This window comes from Arvicola amphibius, chromosome 3 (assembly GCF_903992535.2).
Source record: "Arvicola amphibius chromosome 3, mArvAmp1.2, whole genome shotgun sequence".
In the NCBI taxonomy this organism is placed as follows: Eukaryota; Metazoa; Chordata; class Mammalia; order Rodentia; family Cricetidae; genus Arvicola; species Arvicola amphibius.
This window is the reverse complement of record NC_052049.1, coordinates 173170163-173195684: the sequence shown is the minus strand read 5'-3', so window position 1 is coordinate 173195684 and position 25522 is coordinate 173170163. Positions and strand designations below refer to the sequence as shown.

General features: G+C 47.7%; 3 protein-coding genes across 4 annotated transcripts in view; 2 read left to right on the top strand and 1 right to left on the bottom strand.

Annotated features, from left to right (window-relative positions):
* The first annotated feature begins 108 nt into the window (after positions 1-108).
* Positions 109-3252, top strand: Manf (mesencephalic astrocyte derived neurotrophic factor). The gene is made up of 4 exons (XM_038322838.1): positions 109-263; positions 898-1025; positions 1787-1928; positions 2837-3252. Exons 1-4 carry the CDS (start codon positions 179-181, stop codon positions 3019-3021), a joined length of 540 nt encoding a protein of 179 aa, XP_038178766.1. The 5' UTR covers positions 109-178; the 3' UTR covers positions 3022-3252.
* Positions 3253-4929: 1677 nt separating this feature from the next.
* Rbm15b (RNA binding motif protein 15B) lies at positions 4930-7947 on the top strand. The gene has a single exon (XM_038321690.1). It carries the CDS (start codon positions 4930-4932, stop codon positions 7609-7611), a length of 2682 nt encoding a protein of 893 aa, XP_038177618.1. The 3' UTR covers positions 7612-7947.
* A 2951-nt stretch (positions 7948-10898) lies between these two features.
* Dcaf1 (DDB1 and CUL4 associated factor 1) overlaps positions 10899-25522 on the bottom strand; it is a 66006-nt gene continuing 51382 nt past the window's right edge. Inside the window, exons 23-24 of one of the 2 annotated variants that reach the window (XM_038321688.1) lie at positions 17635-17887; positions 10899-11860 (exon numbers count right to left, since the gene is read on the bottom strand). In XM_038321688.1, the coding sequence (XP_038177616.1) occupies positions 11802-11860; positions 17635-17887 (312 nt within the window). In that variant the 3' untranslated portion in view covers positions 10899-11801. The remainder of the gene's footprint in view (positions 11861-17634; positions 17888-25522) is intronic. The other variant, XM_038321689.1, reaches the window with a different exon arrangement.

Here is a 25522-nt window from a genome sequence, read left to right as displayed (position 1 = left end):
AGCCGCCGTCCTGGGCTCCGGGGCACGTGGACCAATGAGAATGCGGCATATGGGTGGGCGCGGGGACTACAAGCCAATGGGAAGCTCCGGTTTGTGTCCCAGCCCCCTAGGCGGTGCACCGCGCCGGGTGCGGTTCATTCGCGCGGCGGCGGCGGCAGTGGTGGCGGAGGCAGTGGAGATGTGGGCTACGCGCGGGCTGGCGGTAGCGCTGGCCCTGAGCGTGCTGCCTGACAGCCGGGCGCTGCGGCCAGGCGACTGCGAAGGTGCGTGGGGAGACGGGGGGGGGGGGGGGGGGGCAGATGGCGCTGAACCCAACGGAACCGAGAGGGCGGGGGCGGGGGCCCATCCTGGCGCGGCCCGCTGGAGGAAGGACCTCGGAACTATTACCCGGACCTAGAAACATCCACTCGTTTAGGGGAAAGCGTCGGCTCAGTCGCGTTGAAAACTTGGCCGGGAGCCCACAACACAGGAATTTTTGTCCTTTCCCATCAGTGTTTAGAGGTTCCTTGAAGGGACCCCCGTGGGCCGCAACGGCCTCTTGGGCTTGCCAAGCTGCACTTAAGGGTTCGGTGTTGTATTTGGAATAAGGAACATTTTGATTGTTTGCTTCAGCTTCTAGTGTGCCCCTTATGAGGTCACAGTGAGTTCCCTCTCAAGGACACGTGTCCACTCTCTGCTTAAACTTGAAAAGAGCAGGGAAGATTTTATGGGGGTCACTGGGGTAAATGTTCATTCTCGGCATGCACAGGGTACTAAGACCCCAGCAACCTAAGAGTTCTGTGCACCTATGAGTGCGTGAGAAAAACCAGTGATGGAAAATAATGATCATCTCTTATTTCTACCCCTTGTGAAATGGGGACTAGTAATTGCTTAGCATCTCTCTTTCCTCTTTTGCAGTTTGTATTTCTTATCTGGGAAGATTTTACCAGGACCTCAAAGACAGAGATGTCACATTTTCACCAGCCACTATTGAAGAAGAACTTATAAAGTTCTGTCGTGAAGCAAGAGGCAAAGAGAATCGGTTGGTAAGTCACTGGTGACCAGCCCAGGCTCTCCCTGGCTCATGTGTATGGTCCACTTGATGATGGGCCATGTCTGTAAACTAATGCGACACTGAAGTATTTTTAGCCTGTACTTGTAAAATATCTCCTATGAGCTGAGTATTGGTACAGCCAGGGGAAAATAATGCCAGGCAAATGGAAAGCAGTGAGTGGTGTATCCATGAAGAAAATAGACTAGGGTAGTTTGGGGAGTGGGGGGCTGTTAAGAGAGGGGATGGATCGGTGAAGTGGAGAGAGTGTATCCAAACAGTGTGAGTGCCCAAAGGCCAGAGAGAGTTTGGTGTGTTTGGGATCAGGAATAGTTAACTAGGTGCCCCAAGGTGGCCAGAGCCAAGTCAAGGGCAAGAGCCATAATGTAAAGCACTGGCCTTTGTAGCTTTAATGTCTCTGGCAGTCTCTCATTGGAACTCTGATGGTTCTTCAGTTCATTTGGAAACTCTGGCTCTGAGCAAACATCAAGGCTTAGAGTCTACAACTACAGGATCTGGGCAAGCACTGAAAACATGCAGCCTGGCCAAGAGTTTCCAAAGTGACCTGAGATGGAGAGGTGGTTCTGAAAGCATCCTGCTCTTGCAGAGGACCTGCATTTAGTCTCCATTACCCACACAGTCTTAACTCTAGCTCCGGGGAATCCGATGCCTTCTGGCCTCCCCAGCACCTGCGTACATGTGTACTTCATCATGCACATAAAACATTCTTTTGTTCCTTTTTCCTTTCTACTACAGTGCTACTACATTGGGGCCACAGATGATGCAGCCACCAAGATCATCAATGAGGTGTCGAAGCCCCTGGCCCACCATATCCCCGTGGAGAAGATCTGTGAGAAGCTGAAGAAGAAAGACAGCCAGATCTGTGAGCTGAAATACGGTGAGTGTGGCCAGGACTGTGCCCCCCCTGCCATGTCTGTGTGCCCGCCTGGGCTTGCTTTCTAGCCAGAAGCGTCATCGTGAGGGTTTGTAGCAGGATGGATGACACTCTGTGCGGGGCTCAGAGACTTCACATCAAAGCTAGGTGGTGGTCAGAAGTTGAGAAGGTGACTTGTTAGCATACTTTGAGAGGGAGGACTTGAAGGAGGCCGGCTAATAGCAGGACAGTGCACAATATAAAGATACAATACATAAGGTGGACAAGTTGGGTGGGGCCTTGGGTTTGGTAAGGAACTTGGCTTTTAGTCTGAAGCTGGAAGCATCAGAAGTTTTTGAGCAGAGAAGCGCTGTAATGAGGCGTGTCATGGCAAGACCGTCGGCCCAGGAGTGATGGGAGTCGCAGCGTCACCGCGCAGAGCCCATCTCATCGCACATGACCCCAGTCTTGACAAGCCAGGCCTCTCCCACGAAGTTTAAACAATGCCAGCGTTAATTATAGCTCGTGTCCAAGGGCCTTGTGTTTGTGGTTTGTGCTTGTGGTACCTTGGTGCCCTGGTTGGTTCTGGTGTAGGTCTGTCTGGGTCATGGGTTATGGAGTAAGCTTTGACTCTGGTACCTTGATGGGGAGAAAGAGGATGTGTCTGCTCTGTCATCAGCCTGGAACTCATTCTGTGCTGACATGTAGACAGTCCTTGGGGAACTGGAACCATGTGGGTTCTCGGCAGTGTGTGTCCTGTAGTGGCTACTGACAGCCTGAGGTGACTCCTGGTGAATGCCAGTCCCCTCTTGGCACAGTATACCCACATCTCCCCTGCCGCAAGTGGGGCCGGCCGTCCTAAGGAATGGTTTGCATGCAGCATGGGGCTGCAGCATCCTACCCCGCCATTTACTGTCCTGCTCTCCCTGCAGACAAGCAAATTGACCTGAGCACAGTGGACCTGAAGAAGCTCCGGGTGAAAGAGCTGAAGAAGATCCTGGACGACTGGGGGGAGATGTGCAAAGGCTGCGCAGAAAAGTCTGACTATATCCGGAAGATAAACGAACTGATGCCTAAATATGCCCCCAAGGCAGCCAGCGCACGGACTGATTTATAGTCACCGGCGGGAAAAACAGTTCATCTGTCTCTTCCCCAAACAACATTTTGTAATTTATTTTTTAAGCGGGCTCCTGACAATGAGACGTGAAGCCTGGGGCTTTCCTAATGATGATGCTGGCTCCATGGTGCCCCCTCCTCCCAGGGGGAGGAGTTTACTTCCTTCTTTTGCTGGTTTACTCTAGGACTTCAAAGTTTGTCTGGGAATTTTTTATTAAAGGGAAAAAACAAATCTGTCTTTGGAGAGTTGAACTGAAACAGGATTCGGTCCTATAATCTACTGGTTTATCTCTCCAGTCTGCAAAGATCCCTTGGTCTGCCAGTGCCAGAATCACCCATAACAGGATTTGGGAGCTTGGAGCAGCCAAAGTTGGGAAGGGGGGCAGTTCTGGGCTTCAGAGTGTTGTGTACTTCAGCCTGGTGAAGACTGGGGCTTGACACCTGAGCTGAAGGTGGACCTATTACTGGTCTTAGGTCAGCATATGCAGAACAAGCAGAGAATATTCTGCGCTAGTGCGGGTAGTCAGAGTTGGCATTTCCATTTCTTCACCCCACCTGGTACTTAGTTATCCATTTGTTGGGGTTCCAGTCTAGGTCTGGTGTGAACAAGGCCCCTTGCTTACTTGTAGTTTTGCAGGTTTGGCAGGAATTGGTTCAGAGGGCCAGAGAGCTATGTGCAGTATGTTTTCAGTTGCTTTGTGACTGGTACTTAACAGTGTGACTGTGCCTCGCTGGGGACACCACTCCTGCTGCCCCCAAACATCATGTGAAAGAAGTGACAGCTAAGAAGTTGTGTTTTCCAAAGAGTCGGTCTTAGCTCGCTTGTGTGGTTCCTAAGTTCAGTTTGCATCCTCGGGGCCTTACATCCTGTCATGGAGCCCACTGCACCTGTCTCCTGCCAGTCACTTTGTGCCTGTGGGAGGAGGGGAGAGCTGGGTGCACCCTTTGTTATCCTATAGGAACTAACCTGGAAACAGCAGCCATCCGTGGAGAGCATAAAGCCCTAAAGGCCTTTGGGTACTCTTGCCTGTATTTCACCTGGATGTAGACAGAATATTAGCCAGCAAGATGTCATCATGGCGAGAGATAACTTCTGGCATTACCTGCTCTACAGACCTACCTTTTCAGCCTCCTGTCTGCCCAGAAACCTACAGCAGAAAGTTGGACCCAGGGGCACCAAGATTCCTGTCTATAGGATGCAAATGCAGTACTGGACCCAGGGAGGTCTCACCAGCACCTGTAGTCTTTGTTTTCAGGGTCTTGCCAGGACAGTGCCTGAAGAATCTGAATGCAGAAGATACCTGGGATGTGGGTCCTGGACAGGGTGTAGGGATCCTTCAAGTATATCATCTCTGGTCCCAGTCAGAAAACGCCATGGAGGGGAATAGGATGTCAAGCTAGTGGCAGGTTTGAGTGGGATACTTCACGTAACGAGGCTGCCAGTCAAGTGGCCATTCCTGTTCCAGTGGGCACGGCCCTGAGCTGGCAGACCCACCGGCGTGGGTAGCCCCCAGCACAAAGACCAAGCCCCCTGGGGCCTACCTGCTCCTGAGGAACTCCACGCATAACGCAGTAGCCGGTGCCTAAGCCCAGCCAGCCACGCAGTGGCGCCAGAGCTCGCAGTCGGGCCAGCTCCTCCACTTGCCGGGATGTCACGTGGTGCAGGGCCGCGGAGCCCGGTGATAGGCGCCGAGCGAAACTCTCGTCCCGCCCACCGGAGTCACGTGGTGCGGCCGGCGCAGCTTGATAACGCAGCTCCCGGCCCCTCCGCCGCTCCCGCCCCGCCCCGCCGCCGCCGCCGCGCCGAGTCCTTTTGTCCAAGATGGCGGCGCCGGGGGCGCTGCCTCCTGGGCTGCCGCCGCTGCCGCTGTGAGGGACCTGCGGGCCGCCCGCCCGCCGCGCCGGCGCCATGAAGCGGCAGAACGAGCGAGACTCCAGCCCGAGCGGGCGTGGCTCGTCATCGTCCGCCAAGCGGCCGCGGGAGCGCGAACGGGAGGCAGAGGCGGGCGGGCGGCGAGCAGCGCACAAGGCCTCCGGCGGCACCAAGCACCCGGTTCCAGCGCGGGCTCGTGACAAGCCCCGCGGCAGTGGCGGCGGCGGGCATCGCGACGGTCGCGCAGCCGGGGATGCGAATCACCGAGCGAGCAGCGGGCGCTCCTCGGGCGCGCCCGGAGGCGGAGGACGCACCGGCAAGGCCTCGGGGGACCCCGGTGCCGGCGGCGCGTCGCCCCGCGCCTCTCCGCTGCCGCCGCCCCCGCCGCCCCCCGGGGCGGAACCAGCGGGTCCCGGCTCCACGGCGGCTCCGGAGTACAAGACGCTCCTTATCAGCAGCCTGAGCCCCGCGCTGCCGGCCGAGCACCTGGAGGACCGGCTCTTCCACCAGTTCAAGCGTTTCGGTGAGATCAGCCTGCGCCTGTCGCACACCCCGGAGCTGGGCCGCGTGGCCTACGTGAACTTCCGGCACCCACAGGACGCGCGCGAGGCCCGGCAGCACGCCCTGGCCCGGCAGCTGCTGCTCTACGACCGGCCGCTCAAGGTAGAGCCGGTCTACCTGCGCGGCGGCGGCGGCGGCGGCGGCGGCGGCGGGAGCAGCCGGCGCAGTAGCAGCAGCAGCGCCGCCGCCTCCACGCCGCCCCCAGGGCCCCCCACGCCCGCCGACCCGCTGGGCTACCTGCCGCTGCACGGGGGCTACCAATACAAGCAGCGCTCGCTGTCGCCGGTAGCCGCCCCGCCCCTGCGGGAGCCCCGCGCTCGGCACGCCGCGGCAGCCTTCGCCCTGGATGCTGCGGCCGCGGCCGCCGTGGGACTGTCTCGGGAGCGGGCCTTGGACTACTACGGGCTGTACGACGACCGCGGGCGCCCCTACGGCTACCCGGCCGTGTGCGAGGAGGACCTGATGCCGGAGGATGACCAGAGAGCCACGCGCAACCTCTTCATCGGGAACCTGGACCACAGTGTATCTGAGGTGGAGCTCCGACGGGCCTTCGAGAAGTACGGCATCATTGAGGAGGTGGTCATCAAGAGGCCTGCCCGTGGCCAGGGTGGTGCCTATGCCTTCCTCAAGTTTCAGAACCTGGACATGGCACACAGGGCCAAGGTGGCTATGTCCGGCCGGGTGATTGGCAGAAACCCCATAAAGATAGGCTACGGCAAAGCTAACCCCACCACCCGCCTCTGGGTGGGTGGTCTGGGACCTAACACCTCGCTGGCAGCCCTGGCCAGGGAATTTGATCGCTTTGGGAGCATTCGGACCATCGATCACGTCAAAGGAGACAGCTTTGCCTACATCCAGTACGAGAGCCTGGACGCAGCCCAAGCCGCCTGCGCTAAAATGAGGGGCTTTCCCTTGGGTGGTCCGGATCGCAGGCTCAGGGTGGATTTTGCCAAAGCAGAGGAGACTCGCTATCCCCAGCAGTACCAGCCTTCCCCTCTCCCTGTGCATTATGAGCTGCTCACTGATGGATATACCCGGCATCGAAACCTGGATGCGGACCTAAGGGTGCGGGATAGGACCCCTCCACACCTCCTCTACTCAGACCGGGACCGGACCTTTTTGGAAGGGGACTGGACCAGCCTCAGTAAAAGTTCGGACCGCAGAAACAGCCTGGAGGGCTATAGCCGCTCAGTGCGCAGCAGGAGTGGTGAGCGCTGGGGAGGGGATGGGGACCGAAGTATAGCCAAGCCCTGGGAAGAGAGACGCAAGCGGAGGAGCCTTTCCAGTGACCGCGGGAGGGCAACTCATTCCCCTTATGAGGAACGGAGCAGGACCAAGGGTGGGGGGCAGCAGTCTGAGCGAGCCTCGGACCGCACCCCTGAGCGTAGCCGAAAGGAAAACCACTCCAGTGAAGGGACCAAGGAGTCAGGCAGCAACTCCCTCAGCAACAGCAGACATGGTGCGGAGGAGAGGGGCCACCATCACCACCACCACGAGACTCCAGACTCCTCCCATGGAAAAAAGACTCGAGAGAGTGAACGCAATCATCGGACCACTGAGGCAGAGCCCAAGACTCTTGAAGAGCCAAAACACGAGACCAAAAAGCTAAAGACTTTATCCGAGTATGCGCAGACATTGCAGCTGGGTTGGAATGGGCTTCTAGTTTTGAAAAACAGCTGTTTTCCAACATCTATGCACATCCTAGAGGGGGACCAGGGAGTTATCAGCGGTCTCCTCAAAGACCACACTTCTGGCAGCAAGCTGACCCAGCTAAAGATTGCCCAGCGCCTTCGACTGGACCAGCCCAAGCTGGACGAGGTCACCCGTCGCATCAAGCAGGGGAGCCCCAACGGCTACGCAGTGCTCCTAGCCATCCAGTCAGCCCCCAGTGGGCCTGGCACTGAAGGGGTGCCCGCGGTGGAACCAGGCCTACAGAGGCGGCTTCTCAGGAACCTGGTCTCCTACTTGAAACAGAAGCAGGCTGCAGGGGTGATCAGCCTGCCAGTGGGTGGGTCTAAGGGCAGAGACAGCACGGGCATGCTCTACGCTTTCCCACCCTGCGACTTCTCACAGCGGTACCTGCAGTCGGCACTGCGGACCCTGGGCAAGCTAGAGGAAGAGCACATGGTGATAGTTATAGTCAGAGACGCTGCCTAGCCCGCACCTGCTCTTCCACTGGGTTTGTGTCACAGAGCAGTCCTGTTAAAATCTGCTCCCTTCTCTACCCACCTTACCCCCTTGGTTTGAATTCTCTCCTGGGTTGATCTGGTTCATTTGGTGACTTCCTGTCCACTGCTAAAACTAAGTTCATGGGTCTGAGCTTTTTGTTTTTGTTTTTTTACAAGAAAAAACTCCTGTTGTGTTTCCCATGTATGAGATACTATCTGCTGTATTCTGTATTTTTTTTATTCTTTTTTATTTTTATTTTTTGACTAACTGTATGGAAAGTTGTCAGTAAAGCCTTTGTCAGAGGATGAATTTTTTTTAATCTGACCATAGTCCTGGTTTAATCAGGTTTTTTCTTAAAAATGGAAAACTGCCCTCAGTGCATGACCTATGTCCAGTTTTTGGTACCACTGCTTCTAACAGTGTGCTGTGTTCGTGGTGGCCAGCTCTTCATCTGTCAGGACCCTGCTCACACTCCTCGGTCCCTAATGGCCAACAGGCTTGTGTGACGTGGGCCATCACACCACCCTGAGCAGAGCCCGTCAGAGGAAGAGCCTGGGCCTAAGATCTGTACCAGCAGCTACAGGTAGTTTTTATTACTGTTTTCTCCTTGTCCTAAGTGCTTCAGTTTGAGCTATGGCCGTTAGACAAGGTACCTAATTCTAAAGCCTGTTGGACAGAGAGGGTAGTTTTCAGTTTTATGGTCTTGCATTCTGGGGGAGGAACAGTGCAATATTGATGCTGAGGGGCCTTGTGCTTAACCTGTCCAGGCTCCCTCTGGATCAGTCTTTAGTCTTTATGTAGTTTAGGGTCTCCGGTATCACTCAGCTGCCTGGTTCCCAGGGGTCCTGGAGGCAAATGGTGGGATGCAGGGTGGAGAAGCAGCCTAGCTTGGTTAACCCTTCAATGTGCTTGTGATTTGGGGCTTTCTTTGGTCTTTCAGGGTTGTCAGTAGAGTGAGCCTGTGCCAGACAAACCTAGAGGTTTATGGCCAACAGCAAACTCCCCAGCTACAGTACTCAGTGCTGCAAGGGAATACAGTGCCAGGAAGAGGTCCTTGATGAGAGACATAGCGTTCCGTGCTGACCACAGAAATGAGGTAAGGAAACAGATCATTCTCTGTGGTAGGAAGTGACAGTTGCTAGATGACAGGCTAGAGCCCAGAGCCACATCAGCTGGGCTAAGAAGGAAACAGACTGAGGCATCCTCAGGCTGGGAGGGGAAAGTGGCCTAAGGAGTTTTAGGCTCTGCCTTTGCTGTCTCAAGTAGGACGTTAGATCAGGGAACAATTGTCGCCACAGATCACAGCTAGGCTGAGAATGTGCCAGCTTGGGTAGTCCAAACCAGTCAGGCCTAGGAGAATAGGAGTCCTGGTTAGGGGTTGGTTCTGGCCCACTTCCTCAGGCAGCACCTGTAACCTCTGGGCTCTGAGATAGACCTTGGAGGTTTTATGGAGTTCATGTCTGTCTACAAGGACAGAAACTCTGGAAATTGGGTAAAATAAGGACTTTCTTCTCACCAGGCCTTGGCTGGTGTTCATGAGACCAAACATGTCTCTAAAACATTGGGTCGCAACCCCTTTGACCAACTTGTGTCACCAGAAAATATTTACATTACGATTCATAACAGTAGCAGAATTACAGTTATGAAGTAGCAATGAAAATAATTTTATGGTTGGAGTCACCATAAAGGGGTCGCAGCATAGGAAGGTCGAGGACCACTGCTCTAAACATTAATGAGAGTTAATGTATCCTTGAGCTGTGGTCACTGACTTCTTTGGAGCAAGTCAGTCGGCCTGGTGTCCCAAACTACTTCAGAATTCTTTGTGATACTGCCAGAAACCAGAGCAAGCCTCATCTTGAAGGCCTGTTGCAGTTTTTCTTGGAGATCTTGAACAATGTCATAGAACAGCTACAAAGAAGTTTCATCACCCAAGTGCACCCTTCCCAGGTAGAACCAAGACACCCCGGCCCCAGCTTTAATCAACCCGTTTGGAAAGGGTCACCCTTTGGCTCCAGTGATAACCACTGTTTTCTTGGTAAGACCCACAACCCACTGTGACCTTCCACCTTGGACCACTTAACCATCCTAACCACTTCCTTTTAGTCCTTAAGACATAACAGGTTCTGTGGCCTCCTAGCCAGCCCTGCCAACACTAAAGAAGGTGTAGGTCAGGTAACCAAGGCCTTGTCTGGTCATGACATTGTCTCCAGTGAGAAAGCCAACAGCAGGTACCCAGCGGCTGACGTTTCATGAAGGCAAAAAAACCAGAGCAGACAAAAACCCCTAATGGGTAATGTTTTTATACCCTGTGTCTTCCTAAGTGACTCGGGTTTTGAACCCTGGTAGAACAAGGAAGGTAGATGTTTTCTTTTAGTCTCATGAAACACATTCCTAAGGGAGTGTTGTCAAGTCAACCAGAATTGTGCTTTCCTATTAAATGTGCCCATCTCCACCTTGGGAGGCCTGTGGGTGCTCCCAAGAGCTCCTGGCAGATGAGCGGAATTAGTGATGATGCAGTTTTGCTGCTTTCCCTTCAGCTGCATTCAGTGCCGGCCATCAGACTTGTACTAGCTGTTGTCAGTTAACCAGTTAATGCCAAGGCATGAAGCAGAGGAGGAGCTGAGGCCTCAGCTTTTACAGGAACAGGATGGATGTGCTTCTGTGGTACAGGCCATTTCAGTGTGACAGGTTCCTAAGTGTAGCAGGTTCTACCTACCCCTGGAGAGTTTTCGCCATCTTGTGTTGCTTGTTTACTTTATACCCAATGCACCCTTCTCTCAGTAAAGGGAGAGGTGTCTCTGTGGCTATGTAATTAATGCCTATGTAACAGAAACCGAAGCTACCATTTTGGCAAAATCAGAGAGAAATTAATGTTTTATATTTATTGCGGGAAGAGAAATGGTGGGATAAACAAAACATGAGCCCCTGATACTTTCAGACCCGTGAAGTTTTTCCTCCATATCCAACGTGACCAAGCCTCAAGTACCCCTCAACTTCTAGGACTGAAAAAGACCTAGGGGTGGCCAGACTGCTCCTTAAAGGTCCCACACACGGTGATAGAGATGCAGCCCTACTCCCTTACCCTCTCTGCCCCCCACCCCATCCTCACAAGGCCTCCAGCAACTTCAGGCCAGGCTCAAGTGACTAAACTACTGTCTGCCCTGGAGACGTGCTGTGGGAGGCTCTGCCTTCCTTAGGTCCCCCTGGTCTGGCAAGAACTGTGAGGAGGTGGAGAAGGACACCCCACCTCAGTAAAAGAAAACAAGGAAAGGCCATAAACAAAGACAGACTTGTAGTTTATTTTGTATTTTTTTTTAAAATAAATACACTTTACATTAAAGAAAAAGACCTTTGATTTGTAATTTCCACATTGGGGAGAAAGGGAAGGAAAGAAGGACTTTCGAAAAACTGAATCACAAAGAGAAAGAGAGGGAGTGAATTTATACCCCTAAAGTTCTCTCAACTCCACAAAAACAAGGTCTACACAACTGCCTGGCCACCAAGGTAGGAGGAGTTAGGCGTTTTCCCAGTAGCAGGCCATGCCTTCCACTCCCGCTCTGGCACAAAGGAAAACAAATTAACTTGACAGCGTATGAGGCAACAAAACAGGTTAAAAAATCATATATTATATTTATAATAAAATATTCTTAATCCTTATCAATTTAAGAAACCACGATTTTCCTCTTCATTTAAATACGTATGTAAAAATGCCTCTATATTGTTCTTTAGACATCATTTTCTTCCAAAGAAAATGAAGTGCAGGATAGGACACTGGTGGATATAAGTTCAGACCCTCAGTTATAAATGCCTGTTGCTTTTTTTTTCTTTTTAAAGTTTTATAAAAAACTATTTCTTGTTCTTTAAGTAAAGAACATTATACAAAGAAAATATATTGTGAAATACCCAGAGACATGTTTGTTTTTCCCTTGAGGAAAGCTATGTCCGTCCTAGGAAGAGGGGACGCAAACTAGGGCCTAGTCCCTGTAGTCTTTTTTTGTGGTTGTTATTGTTTTTTAGAAGGGCCCTCAGAGTCAGGGAGAGTCTAAACCAGTCCTCTGAATGCAGGGCATACAGTTCCTTAACGGACAGCCCTGGGAGACAGCAAAGGCAGGTGTTCTGAATTCATTCACTCAGTTTCTCTCGCCTGCCAAGATTCTCTTCCAAGTGGGGATGGCACATCACTCATTCAGAGATATGATGATGTCATCTTCCAAATCAGAGTTGTCCGAGCTGTCTGCTGAAAGGTAGAGAAGGGAGAGAGAATTATGTGCTAGGATTGTAGAAGACCCTGCATTCAACACTTATGCCTGAGCAGGGTTAATTACCACTTTCCAGAAAGTAGAAAACACATCAATTAACTCCTTGGAGCTTGGCTCCAGAGAATATGCCTGTTGCTGGCAACAATGGAGACCCTTGGGACCTCTGGTTCTCTTGCCTTTCAAAAGACCTGAACCTGGAGGCCCTGCTTCCTGCCCAGGACACCCCAGAGGGATCAAGTGTCCTCAAGCCTTCACCTGGGGCACTGGGCTGCAAAGGGACAGGACTGAGAGGAGCAAAGAGGTCTCAGCTCCAGGCCTATTGTCTCCTTATGGCAGGATCATTGGCCTTACCCCGAGAAAGCACTAAAAAGAGGCTCACCAGCTATAGTGAGTTCTAGGCCAGTCTGAGTTAGAGTAAAACCCTGTCTTTAAAACAAACTGTTACCAGGGGAATGGAAGTAGGGGACAGGAAGAATGACGTCAACAGTTCAAAGTAGCAAATACAAAGGATAAACAAGTCTAGAGTCCTAACATACCACACAAAGACCATATCAATGAAATTACATTACAGATCAGACTAATAAGATTTTTTTTCTTTTTTTTAGCTGTTCTTGCCATAGGAAGCAGGTGATGGTTGGATGGTGGGCATGTCCATTCTTCACTATAGTAACCTTTTCACATAAATCCTATACTTTCATGATGGATACCTTAAATGTACACACTAGCTTTTTAGCAGGGGAGGTTTGGTTTTGGTTTTTCAAGACAGGATTTCTCTGTGCAGCCCTGGCTGTCCCTGAACTTGCTTTGTAGACCAGGTTGGCCTAGAACTCAGAGAGATCTGTCTGCCTCTGATTCACAAGTGCTGGGATTGAAGGTGTGCACCACCACCATCTGGCACTAAAATTAATTTTTAAAAACAGGCTGAATCCCTTTCTCTAAGCCTCAGGAGCCTACAAAGACAGATGATCCTAAGACTCAATCCTTGGAATGCAGATACAGAAGAGCCAACCATCCACCAACAAGGAGGAGGCCACAAGGAGCATGGAGACCAAGGGCCCTACCTTAATGTGCAGACAAGGAATGAACTTATTAACACTTCTAGAACGATCCATTGAGGAATGAAACTAAATGGTAGGAAAAGAGCCCCTCAAAGCAAGGTGTGAGAGACATTATCTATAATCCCATCTTCTGGAGAGGTCAGCCTGGCTGCAGTGAGACCATGTTCTAACCCTTCCCTCCACCAAAGGATCCTCAAAACAAAAATGCATCATGCCTATCTGATAAAAGTTAAAATGAGTAAATAACTCTTAAGACCTAGTGTTTGGGGCCAGTAAAGTGGTCTCAGCAGGAAGGTCCCTGCCACCAATCCTATCAACTTGAGTTCTACCCAGGAGCCTAATGGTGGAGAGAACCAGAGCCACAAACTGTCCTCCTCTGACCACACACACACTCTGGAAAGCATGCTCTCTCCCTAAACATAATTTGAACTTTTTTTTTAAATGTATATATGGATGTTTTGCCTGTACGTATACCTGGGCAAAACATGGGTCTAGTGACCGAGTAGGTTAATAGGGCATCAGATCTTCTGGTTCTGAAATAACAGATAGTTGTTAGCTGTCATGTAGGTGCTAGCAATCAAACCAGGTCCTGCAAGAGCAAGTGCTCTTAACCACTGAACCATCTTCCCAGCCCCTTACATTTTTTTTTAAATAAAGCTGTGGAGATATTTTCATGAGGTTCCCAGGAACGTGGGCAAGCCCTGAAACACCTGGACTCTGGCATGTCCATGTGGAAAGGGGTGCTCACAGACACCTCTCCAAGGTACCCAAAAGAATTCTAGGGAAGGTGAAGAAGGAAAAGTGCATCTTCACTCTCTGCAAGGTCCCTTATGGAAACACCACCACTGACAAGAATGTCCTTCAAATAAAAAAAGAGATGGCCTGGGGGGAGAGGACAAAATCGGGGTTTGCAGGATCCAAATGGATATAAACATGGCCCAGCATGGCAAGGATTTGAAAAACACAATGGAGTGGTCACAGAATGAGAAGCTGACACTTGACCTGAACAGCCCATACCCCAGCAGCTTCTCGGAAGGTAAAAACTCCAGAAGGAAGGTACTGTCTACTTCCAGAGCCACCAGACTCCTGCAGACATCTACTGAATCTCCAGGGTTTGTATTACAGGCATGCCAACAATGCCAGGTCCACTTCCCTGAGAACCTCTCTAGGAAGCCAAGAGTTCAATCCCCCTATCCCCCTACCCCACTGCAAAAAAAAAAAAAAAGCCAACATTTAACTCGGCATCACATCTAAGGACTGCTCCATGAGGATCACAGCAGCCAATGGTCAGGTGACAGGACGCCTTTTATCTACCTGCCCTCGCCTTTTCTCAGTCCCAGATGTTGCAGTGACCCAATCCGCAGCCTCTGGTCAGGAGCTCCCATTCTGAATGCTGTATAGCGGCAAAGGCAATCTTTCCAGTGTTTTGACCTGTTGTTGCCTTACAACATCCAGGCTTGGGAGCAAGGGGTCTCCAGAAGCAAAGACACAAAGACCCTGACGACAACATGCCTCTCTCTCTCAAGGACTAGGGTTCCCTATCTGGAGCTGTATCCCTGCAGGACCCAGGGCCTATGCAAAGTCACATGGCAGCCCACAGAGTGTAGGTCTCTATGGCTTTCACTATACCCTAAAAAGACTCCCTAAGTTCAGGAAGAGTTCCTCCAGGCAATCAGAATAAAGCTTGTAACAGTAATACTTATGAGGAGTTGAGTACAATCAGTCTGCTCCACAGATAGCCACTACGAATAAGCAATATCCACGATGGACAACCCTTAAAACATTACAGGACAGCCTTCAGGTGCCACCTCTGTCTCTCAACCCAGAGTCCAAGCAGAAATAGCCACACTTTGTCATGTATATGTCAATATTTACACCTAGGTAATAGTGACAATATTATAATATTATTATAACGTACAGAATTAAAACTTTGCTTTGAGAGAAGAAATTTTCAGAATGGCAAAGGGAGGGTACACTGTTACCAAATACAAATTGAGAGGATTTATATTCAAATTAAGAATGGAAAACCTGAAGCTGGGTGTGGTGGCACAGCCTGTAAACCTAGCACTCGGATGATGAAGGCAAAAGGATTGGGAACTTGGGGCCAATCTCAGCCACACAGTACCACTATGTTAGGTGACTAGGACAAACTGGGGATCTGGGATGACCATGCTGCCCCACATAAAACCAGGCATCCTTGGCTGAACCAGCACCTGGTGTCACAGTGTAGAAGCTGAGGGCAATGGGCATTAACTATGTCACCGCTGCCCAGGACGTGCCTCCCCACCTCCCACCCCCGCTTCCAGAGAAACACTTAAATGTCAACTGTCCCTGTCAGAATTAAGACCCAATATAGAACTTAAAGTGTTTTTCATAACCAAAACGTATCATCTCAACACAAGCAAGCAAGGACTATGCTAAGGTATCTAGAAGGCAAGTAGTCCCCAGAAGTGGGGATGTGCACAGTTCTATCAAAACAGCAAAGCCCAAGCCCTAGAAAAAGTTGGAGCATGCTAACAGGTTCCTTGCCGCAAGTAACACTTAAACCCGTCTATCACCATGTGGGTGTCCCTGCTGCTCTGTCAAGACTCCTTCCATTTTTCTTTGCATTTAATGAGTAGAGGTTTAGAAACATCACAGAATAAAAAAGCCCAGATATCTTCGCTCCTCTGGTGATTAAATGCACATTAGCACATCTATGTGTCATTTACTGTTGTAAAGCATGAGCAGAAGCTGGAAGTGTCATCTGGATTGTTGGGACACGGTCACTGGTAGCGGCTCTCTTTCATTCACTGCCCCCATCATGGATTAAGTACACAGCCCTGCGAATGAAGGCAGTTGTCAGGGTTAGAGTAGGGGGTGGGAAGGTTTCTCTATTTTATCTGTGATCGGAAGAAGTTTTATTTTCACTACCTGGGTTATATTCCTCCCTTTCTATGGAGATATTGTACTGGTTGAAAACAGGGATTCAGTTATTTAGCATATGCAATCTAGCCACCTCTTGCCATAAAGCAGGCCCTGGAGGAACAGGCTTGAGTAAAAATGGGACACCCAATGTAGCCCTTCTTAGTAAGCCCCTCCCTTCAAGACCAGTTTTTGATTAATCTGTCTCGAAATATTTTTAAATCTTGTGTTTTGCTAAAGTATTTTTTATTTAAAAACAAAAAACAAATGAAGTAACCCTTTCTTACATGTGGACTGACCCCGCCTCCTGCATCATTAACTGAAGGGAGGGATAATTTGTCTCTAAGATCTCACTATTGATATTTTGATAAAATGTTTCTGGGTCCTTCTTACCTGGCTCTCAGGTCACGGTTGGGAGCTAACTCACAGAATCACCTTTAAATATGATAAACAGCAGATAACCCCACCAAGAACTTCCTCAAATAACTAAAAGAGCACTTGCTGAAAGTCTCTGCTAAGGCAATCAGCTGTCTGCCTTCAGTACCACCAGCACATGAGAGAGATCTATCCCAAAGAAAATGGACTTCCATCAGCGGTGAAGGCACCGCACACATGACAGGGGTCTCTTATTTGTATGCTTTAAAATCTGCCACCCACCTCTTCTACCAGGAACATGATCATAAACATAAGGTCCTCTGAGGAAGAAGCTTGGCATTTGCTTGGCCTGGACCATCACAACACTTCTGTCAGCAGAGTAAGTGATGTGTGTGTTCTTAGTGCTCAGCAGTAACAACATATGGCTACAGAGCATTTGAAAATGAGAAGCTAATTTCTATTTTAATTAAATGTGAACATCCCTCTGTGATTAGTGCCTGTCATTATTAGACACAGTACCTATCACGCCTTTGAGAATGGTGGGTATGTTAGCTAAAGGAGACAGGGATCACTCCTCACTCAGGCAGGGCAGCAATACAGAGAACCAGGACCATAGCTGGCAGAAGTCTGCCAACAGTGGCACTCTCAGCAAGGCTGAGATATGTCGTAGTGCAGTGGTGGCATTTGCCCAGTCTTAAAGCTGCTGGCTGGTTTATCTGGGATTAATTAGCAATGGCAGAAGAGTTTCAGAAATCCACTAGTGGGAAATCACTACACAAGCTAGAGCTTGTTCTTCAAACTTTGGACAAAGAAGTGGGGGAGGAATGAACGAAACAGATGCACTTGTACCTCAGCCTTTAGGGGGACTAGGCCAAAAGAAGACTAGAAAGGACTCTCCCACAAAAGGCCCTTAGTTTGTATGCAACAGTCTCTCTCAAAGGCACAGCAGCCTGGGAGGAACTGTTCTCACTGATTCCAGCTTGAGCCTCGACTGACAGCTAGGCTTTGGCCTTCCTAAGGCCAATCAATCCTTTAAAGAAGGAATTCAAAAGCTATAAGCTCATACCTATTTTGTAAATAAGTTTTATTAGAACACAGTCATAAACATACATTTGGCCTGTGACTGCTTTCTCATTATTACAGCAGAGCTGAGTGTCTGTTATAGAGACCATAAGACCCAGGAAGCGAAAAAAGCAATGAGTTTGCTCTGACAGAAAACGTTTACATGCCTTTGGTTAGAAGGAAAGAGGTGGGAGCAGCTGGAACGGTGTACAAAGTCTAACGGGAGAGCAGGGGTCACTGACGCCATCCTGCTGCTCCTTAAGGACGAGACTGCTGAGTCCGCAGAACCCAGCACAGCTCTTCCGGCCTGGGCTGACCTGGCCCACTCATCCCAAACTCTGCCCTATACTTACTGTCGCCCAGGATCAGTTCCACTTCCTCGTCTGCATCAGAGTCTTCATCTTCCCCCTCCTCTCCCTCCTCTAGGAGGTTTGCTAACTCCTCATCTGAGGGAGAGAAGTCGTTGTCTCCGTCCTCTCCTGCGTTCTCATTGTTGTCATCCTCCTCCAGCTCCGCCTCCAGCAACTGGTCAGTGTCAAGTTCATCTAAATCATCGGTGTCGTCATCATCTTCATCATCATCCTCTTCCTCCTGCTCTTCCTCTTCCTGGTGAGAGAGCATGAAGTCCATAAGGACAAACACAAAGGCTTAAACCCATATGGGCCATGCAGTGATTCCTATCCTGGGGAATACAGGGTGTACAGAGGAATAAACTGTTATCCATGACGACTGGGACAGGCACACATGATCAAGACATCTGAAAGCCCCCTCAGCAAGGATTACAGGTCCCTCCACAAGGGAATACTGGTCATATAGCCCTTATGCAAAGAAATAGAAAACCTGTCTAAAACTACCAATAACCTTCAAAGACCAGAGGGATTCTTCTGCCTCCTCCATCAACCAAAATGAGGGAACTTAACTCAGACACTGGAACAAAAGGTTTGCGCAGAAATCTGAAGTCCCATGTTCTAGTAAACAAAGAACACAGCTGCTGAACTGCCAGTTCCTAAAGCCCTGCGTTCATGTGTTCCATCCTACATAATGGGCAGAGACCTTGCAGAGCTATTAAGCACTCAATGTGAACGTTTCAACAAATGAGGCACACAAGACAGTATATACATAACTACTCTTTCCTGTTACAAAGCAATAAATCAATCAATAAATAATGTTCCAGAAAAACAGTGATATATTTCCTCTAGGTATCCTGGACTAAATATCCTGCTGCCCACATAAAAAATAAGCACACTGTTGACAAGGCCATGGATTCAAAAAAAAAAAACCCACAGCTACGATATAAGCCAGACTTGTCAACAAGCAGCTCTGCTTCTAGACCTGATCATTTGGAACAACCATTAAAGACTTTTTTTAAAATATTTATTTACTTATTTATTTGCTTGTTTGTTTGTTTATTAATTAATTATATATACAATATTCTGTCTGTGTATATGCCTGCAGGCCAGAAGAGGGCACCAAACCCCATTACAGATGGTTGTGAACCACCATGTGGTTGCTGGGAATTGAACTCAGGACCTTTGGAAGAGCAGGCAATGTTCTTAACCTCTGAGCCATCTCTCCAGCCCCCCATTAAAGACTTTTTTAACACACATAGGTTAAAATGTGTGTGTGTGTGTGTGTGTGTGTGTGTTCTTTGCTGTCAGTACAGGTGGGCACACATGCAACAGTACACATGTGGAGGTCAGAAAATAACTTCCAGTGTTGATTCCTCTCTTCCCTCTTGTTTTTAAGTCAGGATCTCTTGTTCTTCAGCCACAGTATCTAGCATGGTCTGCAAGTTTCTGGGGATTCTCCAGTCTCACCTCACCATCACTATAGAAGTTTTTGGGATTACAACTGCTTGCTACCATAACCAGCTTTGTGTGTGTTCTGGGGGTTCAAGCTCAGGTTCATGATTGTGTTGTGTGGCAAGCACATTACTCATTCAGCCATTGCCCAACCCATAGAGACTCCCTGATAAGCTGCTGGATGGAGAGAGAGGAGAGAGAGGAGAGAGGAGAGAGGAGAAAGGAGAGAGGAGAGAGAGAGAGAGAGAGAGAGAGAGAGAGAGAGAGAGAGAGAGAGAGAGAGAGAGAGAGAGAGGGGTGTGTGTTTGTGTGTGTGTGAGACACATGCTATGTCACAGGTCACTATGCCCAGCTAAAATTCAAATTTGAAACCTGGATCATGGAGCAAAGGCTCACAGACCTATCCAAATGTTACCGCAGAATCTAAGCCTGTACTGAACCCAAATGCAAAGTCTAAGGAAGCAACATTTAGAGCAATCACTGGGAGTCAAAGCATCAGACAGCAGAGCCCCTCTCTTGTCTATGTAAATAAGGTTTCCACTGGATCTAATGTAAAGTGTTGGCCATTGTTGTTCTAAGTCTTCACTGAGGATTTAAGACAGTGTAGAGGAACTGAGAACGAGGCCATTTTAAAGGCTACTAATAAGTTTTAGAACAAAATGCAATAAACTCTTTTTCTCTCTGAATTCATCTCAAGTCTATTTCATGATGATCTAAAGTCCCAATGCTTCCTGACAGATCAAAGGCAAAAATCCCTCCTCTGGCCTCTGACCCTAAATGTGACTTTGGCAAGCTTCCTGCTGTGGGCCTGAATCCACCTTGAAAGCCTGTTTCCACAGACGTGTTTTTCACATCCCTGCCTCAGATACCTTCACACTTCCTCCACTGCTGCTCAGTTCTTATGCAAAGAGATTGAGCTCCCCACACCTAACAATTTCTCATTAGTACTCAGGTTCCACGTGCCTTCTGCCCATCTACTGCTAAAGAGGTAATAAAGCCATCTCTACCCTGACACTCAGCTGCCACTACACCACTCGCTCGCTTAGTCTTCACCTCACATAGGGACAAGTGGCTTCTGCCAGTACCACTCCAAAGTGTACAGTGTCTCTGGAATGAGGCTGCCTCCACTAAGTTCAAACTCTATTAGCATGAAGATCAACTGTGGGGTGGTTTTTAAGTGGTATTTTATTTTATTTGTTTTTGGTTTTTTGAGACAGGGTCTCATTATTTAGCCCTGGCAGTCCTGAAACTTACTATGTAAACTAGCCTGACCTTAAATTCACAAAGATCTGCCTGTCTCTGCCTCTCCGATGCTGGAATTAAAGTTATGTACCACCATACCTGGCAAATTTAAGTGTTTTGGGTACATCTGTTTGTTTCCTTTGTTTAATGTATGAGTCATGTATCTAAGCTGTTGGTAAGTGCTTAATGTACATACAATGTTCAGTGAGTGAGTTTGTGGTTCTTTTTATAAGCACAGGACACTGTACAGAGTATCAAAACCTAAACAGTCACCATCAAGCTCCTCTGTAGTAAATGTCACCAGTTAATGCTGGCATTAAAATTCCCAGTAAATGTCCCTAGCCAATGTTAGCTTCTAAGCTGTATTATTAGCCTGATCCTTGTATTTTTTTCCCCTAAGCATATTTTTTATTATTTCTGCCTGCATATATCATCTCACACATAAAGAAATTAAAACTCATATGGTTTTACAGCCAAACTCTGGCTGCTTCTAACAGGCTTCGTCCGTCTTCACTCAGCTACAGGTCAAATCTGCAATTTACTTAAAATTCTCTGGCTTCCTTGGCTCTACTTCTAGTTGACTTATTCTCAAAAACTGGGGTCTCCAACACCTCTCCCTCCCCACGTACTGCCCTCAACTGCGGCACCATCCCGCTACCCACTGGGCTCCAGCTCTGTATGGTCTATTCCTTTTTATAAGTTAAACATCCCAAAGGCTCTGCGACACATCCTACAATACAGAACTGCAAAAACCAGCAATGGCCATTTACTGCAAATCTATCAAATGCCAACTTCTCTGAATCTCAATTTCTTATTAAATGATGTGCTCAGATTAAATCAGGTCTACGTGACATGTGTGACCATCAGAATCATCTGAGAAATTATTTTGCAAAACACACGCTGCCCAACCTCCAGCAAGGATGCAGAATGGTAAGTCAGTTTTTCTGCTGGTTTTTTTTTTTTTTTTTGGAGGCAGGTCTCACTATGTAGCCCTGGCCCTGGCTGAGCTGGAAGTCACTACAGTAGACAAGGTTGACTTCAATGGAACTCAAGAGATCCAACTGAGTGCTGGGACTAAAGGCGTGTACCGCCACATCCGGGAAGGAGATTTTACTAGACAAAGTCTACACAGTAGAATTGTGATGTGAACCCCTAATTAAGAACCCTGTAAAGACACCAGCTAAAGGACTCACAGCTCTCAAGCTCCACTCTTCTGCCCACCTCACCTTCCCAAGAACAGCGTCATGGAAGTGAGTCCAGGCCATCCCATTAGCCACCTGTGCTATACACCAAACCGCCTGGTTCCTCAGGATTTGTGCAAAATTTTCACATGTGTACTTATTTAGTGTGTAGCATTTGTTCATAGATAATTCAAAAATTCTTCCTGAATATCTGTTTTTCAAGAGAAATGGCTTTTAGCCTTTATTTCCTTCCAAAATAAATCAGTCAGAAAACTAAATTTCTGGCCATCCTTTAAGAACAGTTAATCTAAAAACAAGGATAGTGTTAAAGATGTAATGAATTCAGATGCAATCCTACTGTCCAGCACTCAATTTGTCTTATCTATGTACCTCACACTTCTACTTCTTTAGCACCTAAAAGACTACAGGTTTTTTCAGTGTCAAATACATGGTCTTTCCTTACAAGCAGAATTTAACTCAAGTATATTTTTTTTCTTTTTTTAAAAAAAAAAAAGACCCTTTCACCTCTAGTCAAGGGTACAGATGGTGGGGACTAACCATCCGCTGCTGGGCAGTGGAGAACACACAGGAAGCACAGCAGACAGTGTGTCCCAGAGTCAAACAGTGGAAAAAAGAAAATATATTCCCTTGTTCAGAGTGCTCTTTATAAATTTAAGGTTAACAGTAATTAACTACTGACTTTTCAAAATCTAGGAATAATAAGCAATTATTAATCTTTGGCTTCATAATTTTCCTAAAAAGCCAACAACAAAGTTGACTAAATTTTTTAAAAACAGACATCAAGCTTTGAATGAATAGTACTAACTCTAGCAGGCTCACTGCTGCTATCAGAGTAGCTTCCTCAGTGCCAACTATGCAAGGTTACATACATTTCATTCATCAACATTACATACAAATTCATCTCTTTCTGTTAAATATCCACACTTATTTAAGTTTAAGGGTAAAGGGCAACTTTCTCATTCACATATTACTTGTATATATGAGTCTGTGGGAGTCTGTTCTCTCCTTCTGCCACATGGTTTTGAGGATTGAATTCAGGTCATCATTCATCTCCCAATAACTACCATCTTATATAATAGGTACTTTATGGGAGACTATTTTAGAAAATGGCAACTGACCACTCATTACCCTGAGCTTGTTTTGCTAAGGTGAAAAGGCAAATTCAAAGGTGTTGGTCACAGGTGCTTGCATTCCTAAGCCACATGACACACCCAAACCATCTGAGAAGACCGAAGAGCAGGTAGCAATACCAGGACAAAATTTTGAATAGCAAATAATTCATATGAAAATGAAAAGTCTAGTTTTAAAAATCAGGTGAAGCATATAAACCAAAGTGTGCATTTAAAAAATTCAAGAAGGCATAAAGAAAGGAAGTGAGGAGGGATCCAATGGGAACAGTAAATGTATCAGACTATCACAAGAGTCTAGAAATAATGTGAACCAACACAATAATATTACACTAAGGATACTTCAAAAATACAGAGGGTAGGGATAATGATGTTAGATGAGAAATTTAAAACAAACCTCAAGTTGGCATATATCCCAACAAAAAAGTCTGAGACAAATCGGGAAGTGGTGGCACATGCCTTTAACACTAGCACTCAGGAGGCAGAGACAGGTGGATCTCTGGGAGTCTGAGGCTAGCCTGGTCTACAAGAACTAGTTCCAGGACAGCTGGGCTACACATAGCAACCCTATCTCAAAGAAAGCCTGAGCTAGACCTAATAGATGGTTTTAATGACTAAACCCATAGGGGAGTAAGAAAGTCTCTGAATACCTACACCATTGCTATGTACAGATAAATGATTTGACAACTGCACCTTCCCTATTTACTCACCAAGAATAAAATATTTATAATTCATTCGCTCAACTGCTTTTGGAGGCAGGGTCTCAATATACAACCAAGCCAGTCTCAAACACGATTGTCCTGCCACAACCTCCCAAGTGTCAGAATTACAAGCATAAACCATCATTCCCTGCCACTAAATTTCATCTTATTTCATGACAGGCAGCATGAAAAGTATAGTGTCTAAAGCAACAAACTGAAGCAGGAATAAAATAGCACTATTAAGAAACTTGCATTGCCAGATGGTGGTGGCACACACCTTTAATCCCAGCACTCAGGAGGCAAAGACAGGTGGATCTCTGTAAGTTCAAGGCCTCCTGGTCTACAGAGCAAGGTCTAGGACAGCTAGAGCTGTTACAAAGAGAAACCCTATCATAAAAAACCAAAAGGAAAAAAAAAGGGAAACTTGCACTAAGCCAGCAAGATAGCTCAGTAATTGAAGACACTGTCCACACAAGCCTAATGACCTAAATTCAATCCCCAGAACCTAGATGAAGGTGGAAGGAAAGAACCATTCCACAAAGTTGTTTCTGACCTCCATATGCACCCTATGGCACACATACACTCATATATACTATACCTGTCTCTCTCTCAATACACATATATTAATAATAAATGATTTTTATAAGTTCAGAAAAACTTTTCAAGAAACTGAACATAGTAGCTGCCGTCAGAAATAGACATGGTGGAACCTTGCTGGTAAGCCACAGCCAGGTTGAGATACAGATTAATACAAATGGGTTAAATTAAGGTATAAGAGCTAACCAATAAAGCTAGAGCTAATGGGCCAAACAGTGATTTAATTAATACAGTTTCTGTGTGGTTATTTCTGGGCTGAGCAGCTGAGAATAAACAAGCAGGCTCCGACAACAGTAGCTTATACCTATACTATATTTCTGGCACAGGGGTAGAGCCAGGAGAATCAGTCATCCTAGATTTGTATGTTAAGTTCAAGGCCAAAAGAATGGAAGAAAAAAAGGAAGCAACTTCTCAGGCCTGGTAGTGAACGCTTATAATCCTGGGCTCTGAAGGGAGTGGAAGAAAGAGTAAGGCCAAGGCCACCCCTGGCTACATAGTGAATCTGGTACCAGTCTGAGCTACATAAGATCCTGCCTAAAATCTAAAGTCAAAAATAATAAAAAAAATATTGAAAGAAAAAATGAAACCCACTCAAACCAAACCAAGACATGATAGCTTATACCTATAATCTTAGCATTCAGGAGTTTGCCAAAGAACTGCCACAGGTTAAAAGCTAGCTTGAGTTACAGAGACTATCTCAAAATTAAGAAAAAGTAAACACACACACACAAAGAAAAACACCAGGTATACCACAAGTCTTCAACTCCAGCAGTCAAGGCAGAGGCAGGTCTATCTCTGAGTTCAAGGCCACCCTAGTCAACATAGTAAGTTCTAAGCTGGCCAAGGTTACAGAGAAAGAGCCCATCTCAAAAAGAAGAAGGAAAAAGGAAGGAAAAAGGAGAGAGAGAGAGAGAGAGAGAGAGAGAGAGAGAGAGAAAGGAAGAGGAGGAGAAGAAGAGGAGGAGGAGGGGAAAAGGAGGAGGGGAGGAAGAGGAGAAGGAGGAGGAGAAGGAGGAGTAGTAGTAGTAGTAGTAGTAGTAGTAGTTCAGTCAAGTGTAGAGAACTGAGTTTTTCTTTCAAGCTGTGTTCTGAAGAAAGAGCAGCAGCATATATAAATCAGAACATGGCACTCAAGAAAATACTATTCACCTGTGTGACAGAGTAAAGGGGAGTCAGAACTGACTCTCGGCCCTCCCTAGGAGAACATCCTACAAAAAAAAAGCCTCAGGGTCAAGCTGCTGCTAGATCCTGATGATGACTGTTCCCTGTGATCTCAGCCCTACACTTCACAAGCACCCTTTTTCTTACTCCATTCAAAAACTCCTGAGAACTACCAATCACCCCTGAGCATGCTGGAGTATACACCACCCAAACCAATAGAAACGAAGAACACACAAATGGAGTTCTAGAGGTATGTTTTAGATTTCTCAACCCAATACATCTCACTCAGGTGTCCTGAATCATCCTTCAAGTTCAGACAGTATTCAAAAACAGACTCCGAGTTAGGGCACAGCTCAGTGGGGTCAAATGCACATATGATGGGCTACCTATACAACCTAACAGTAATATA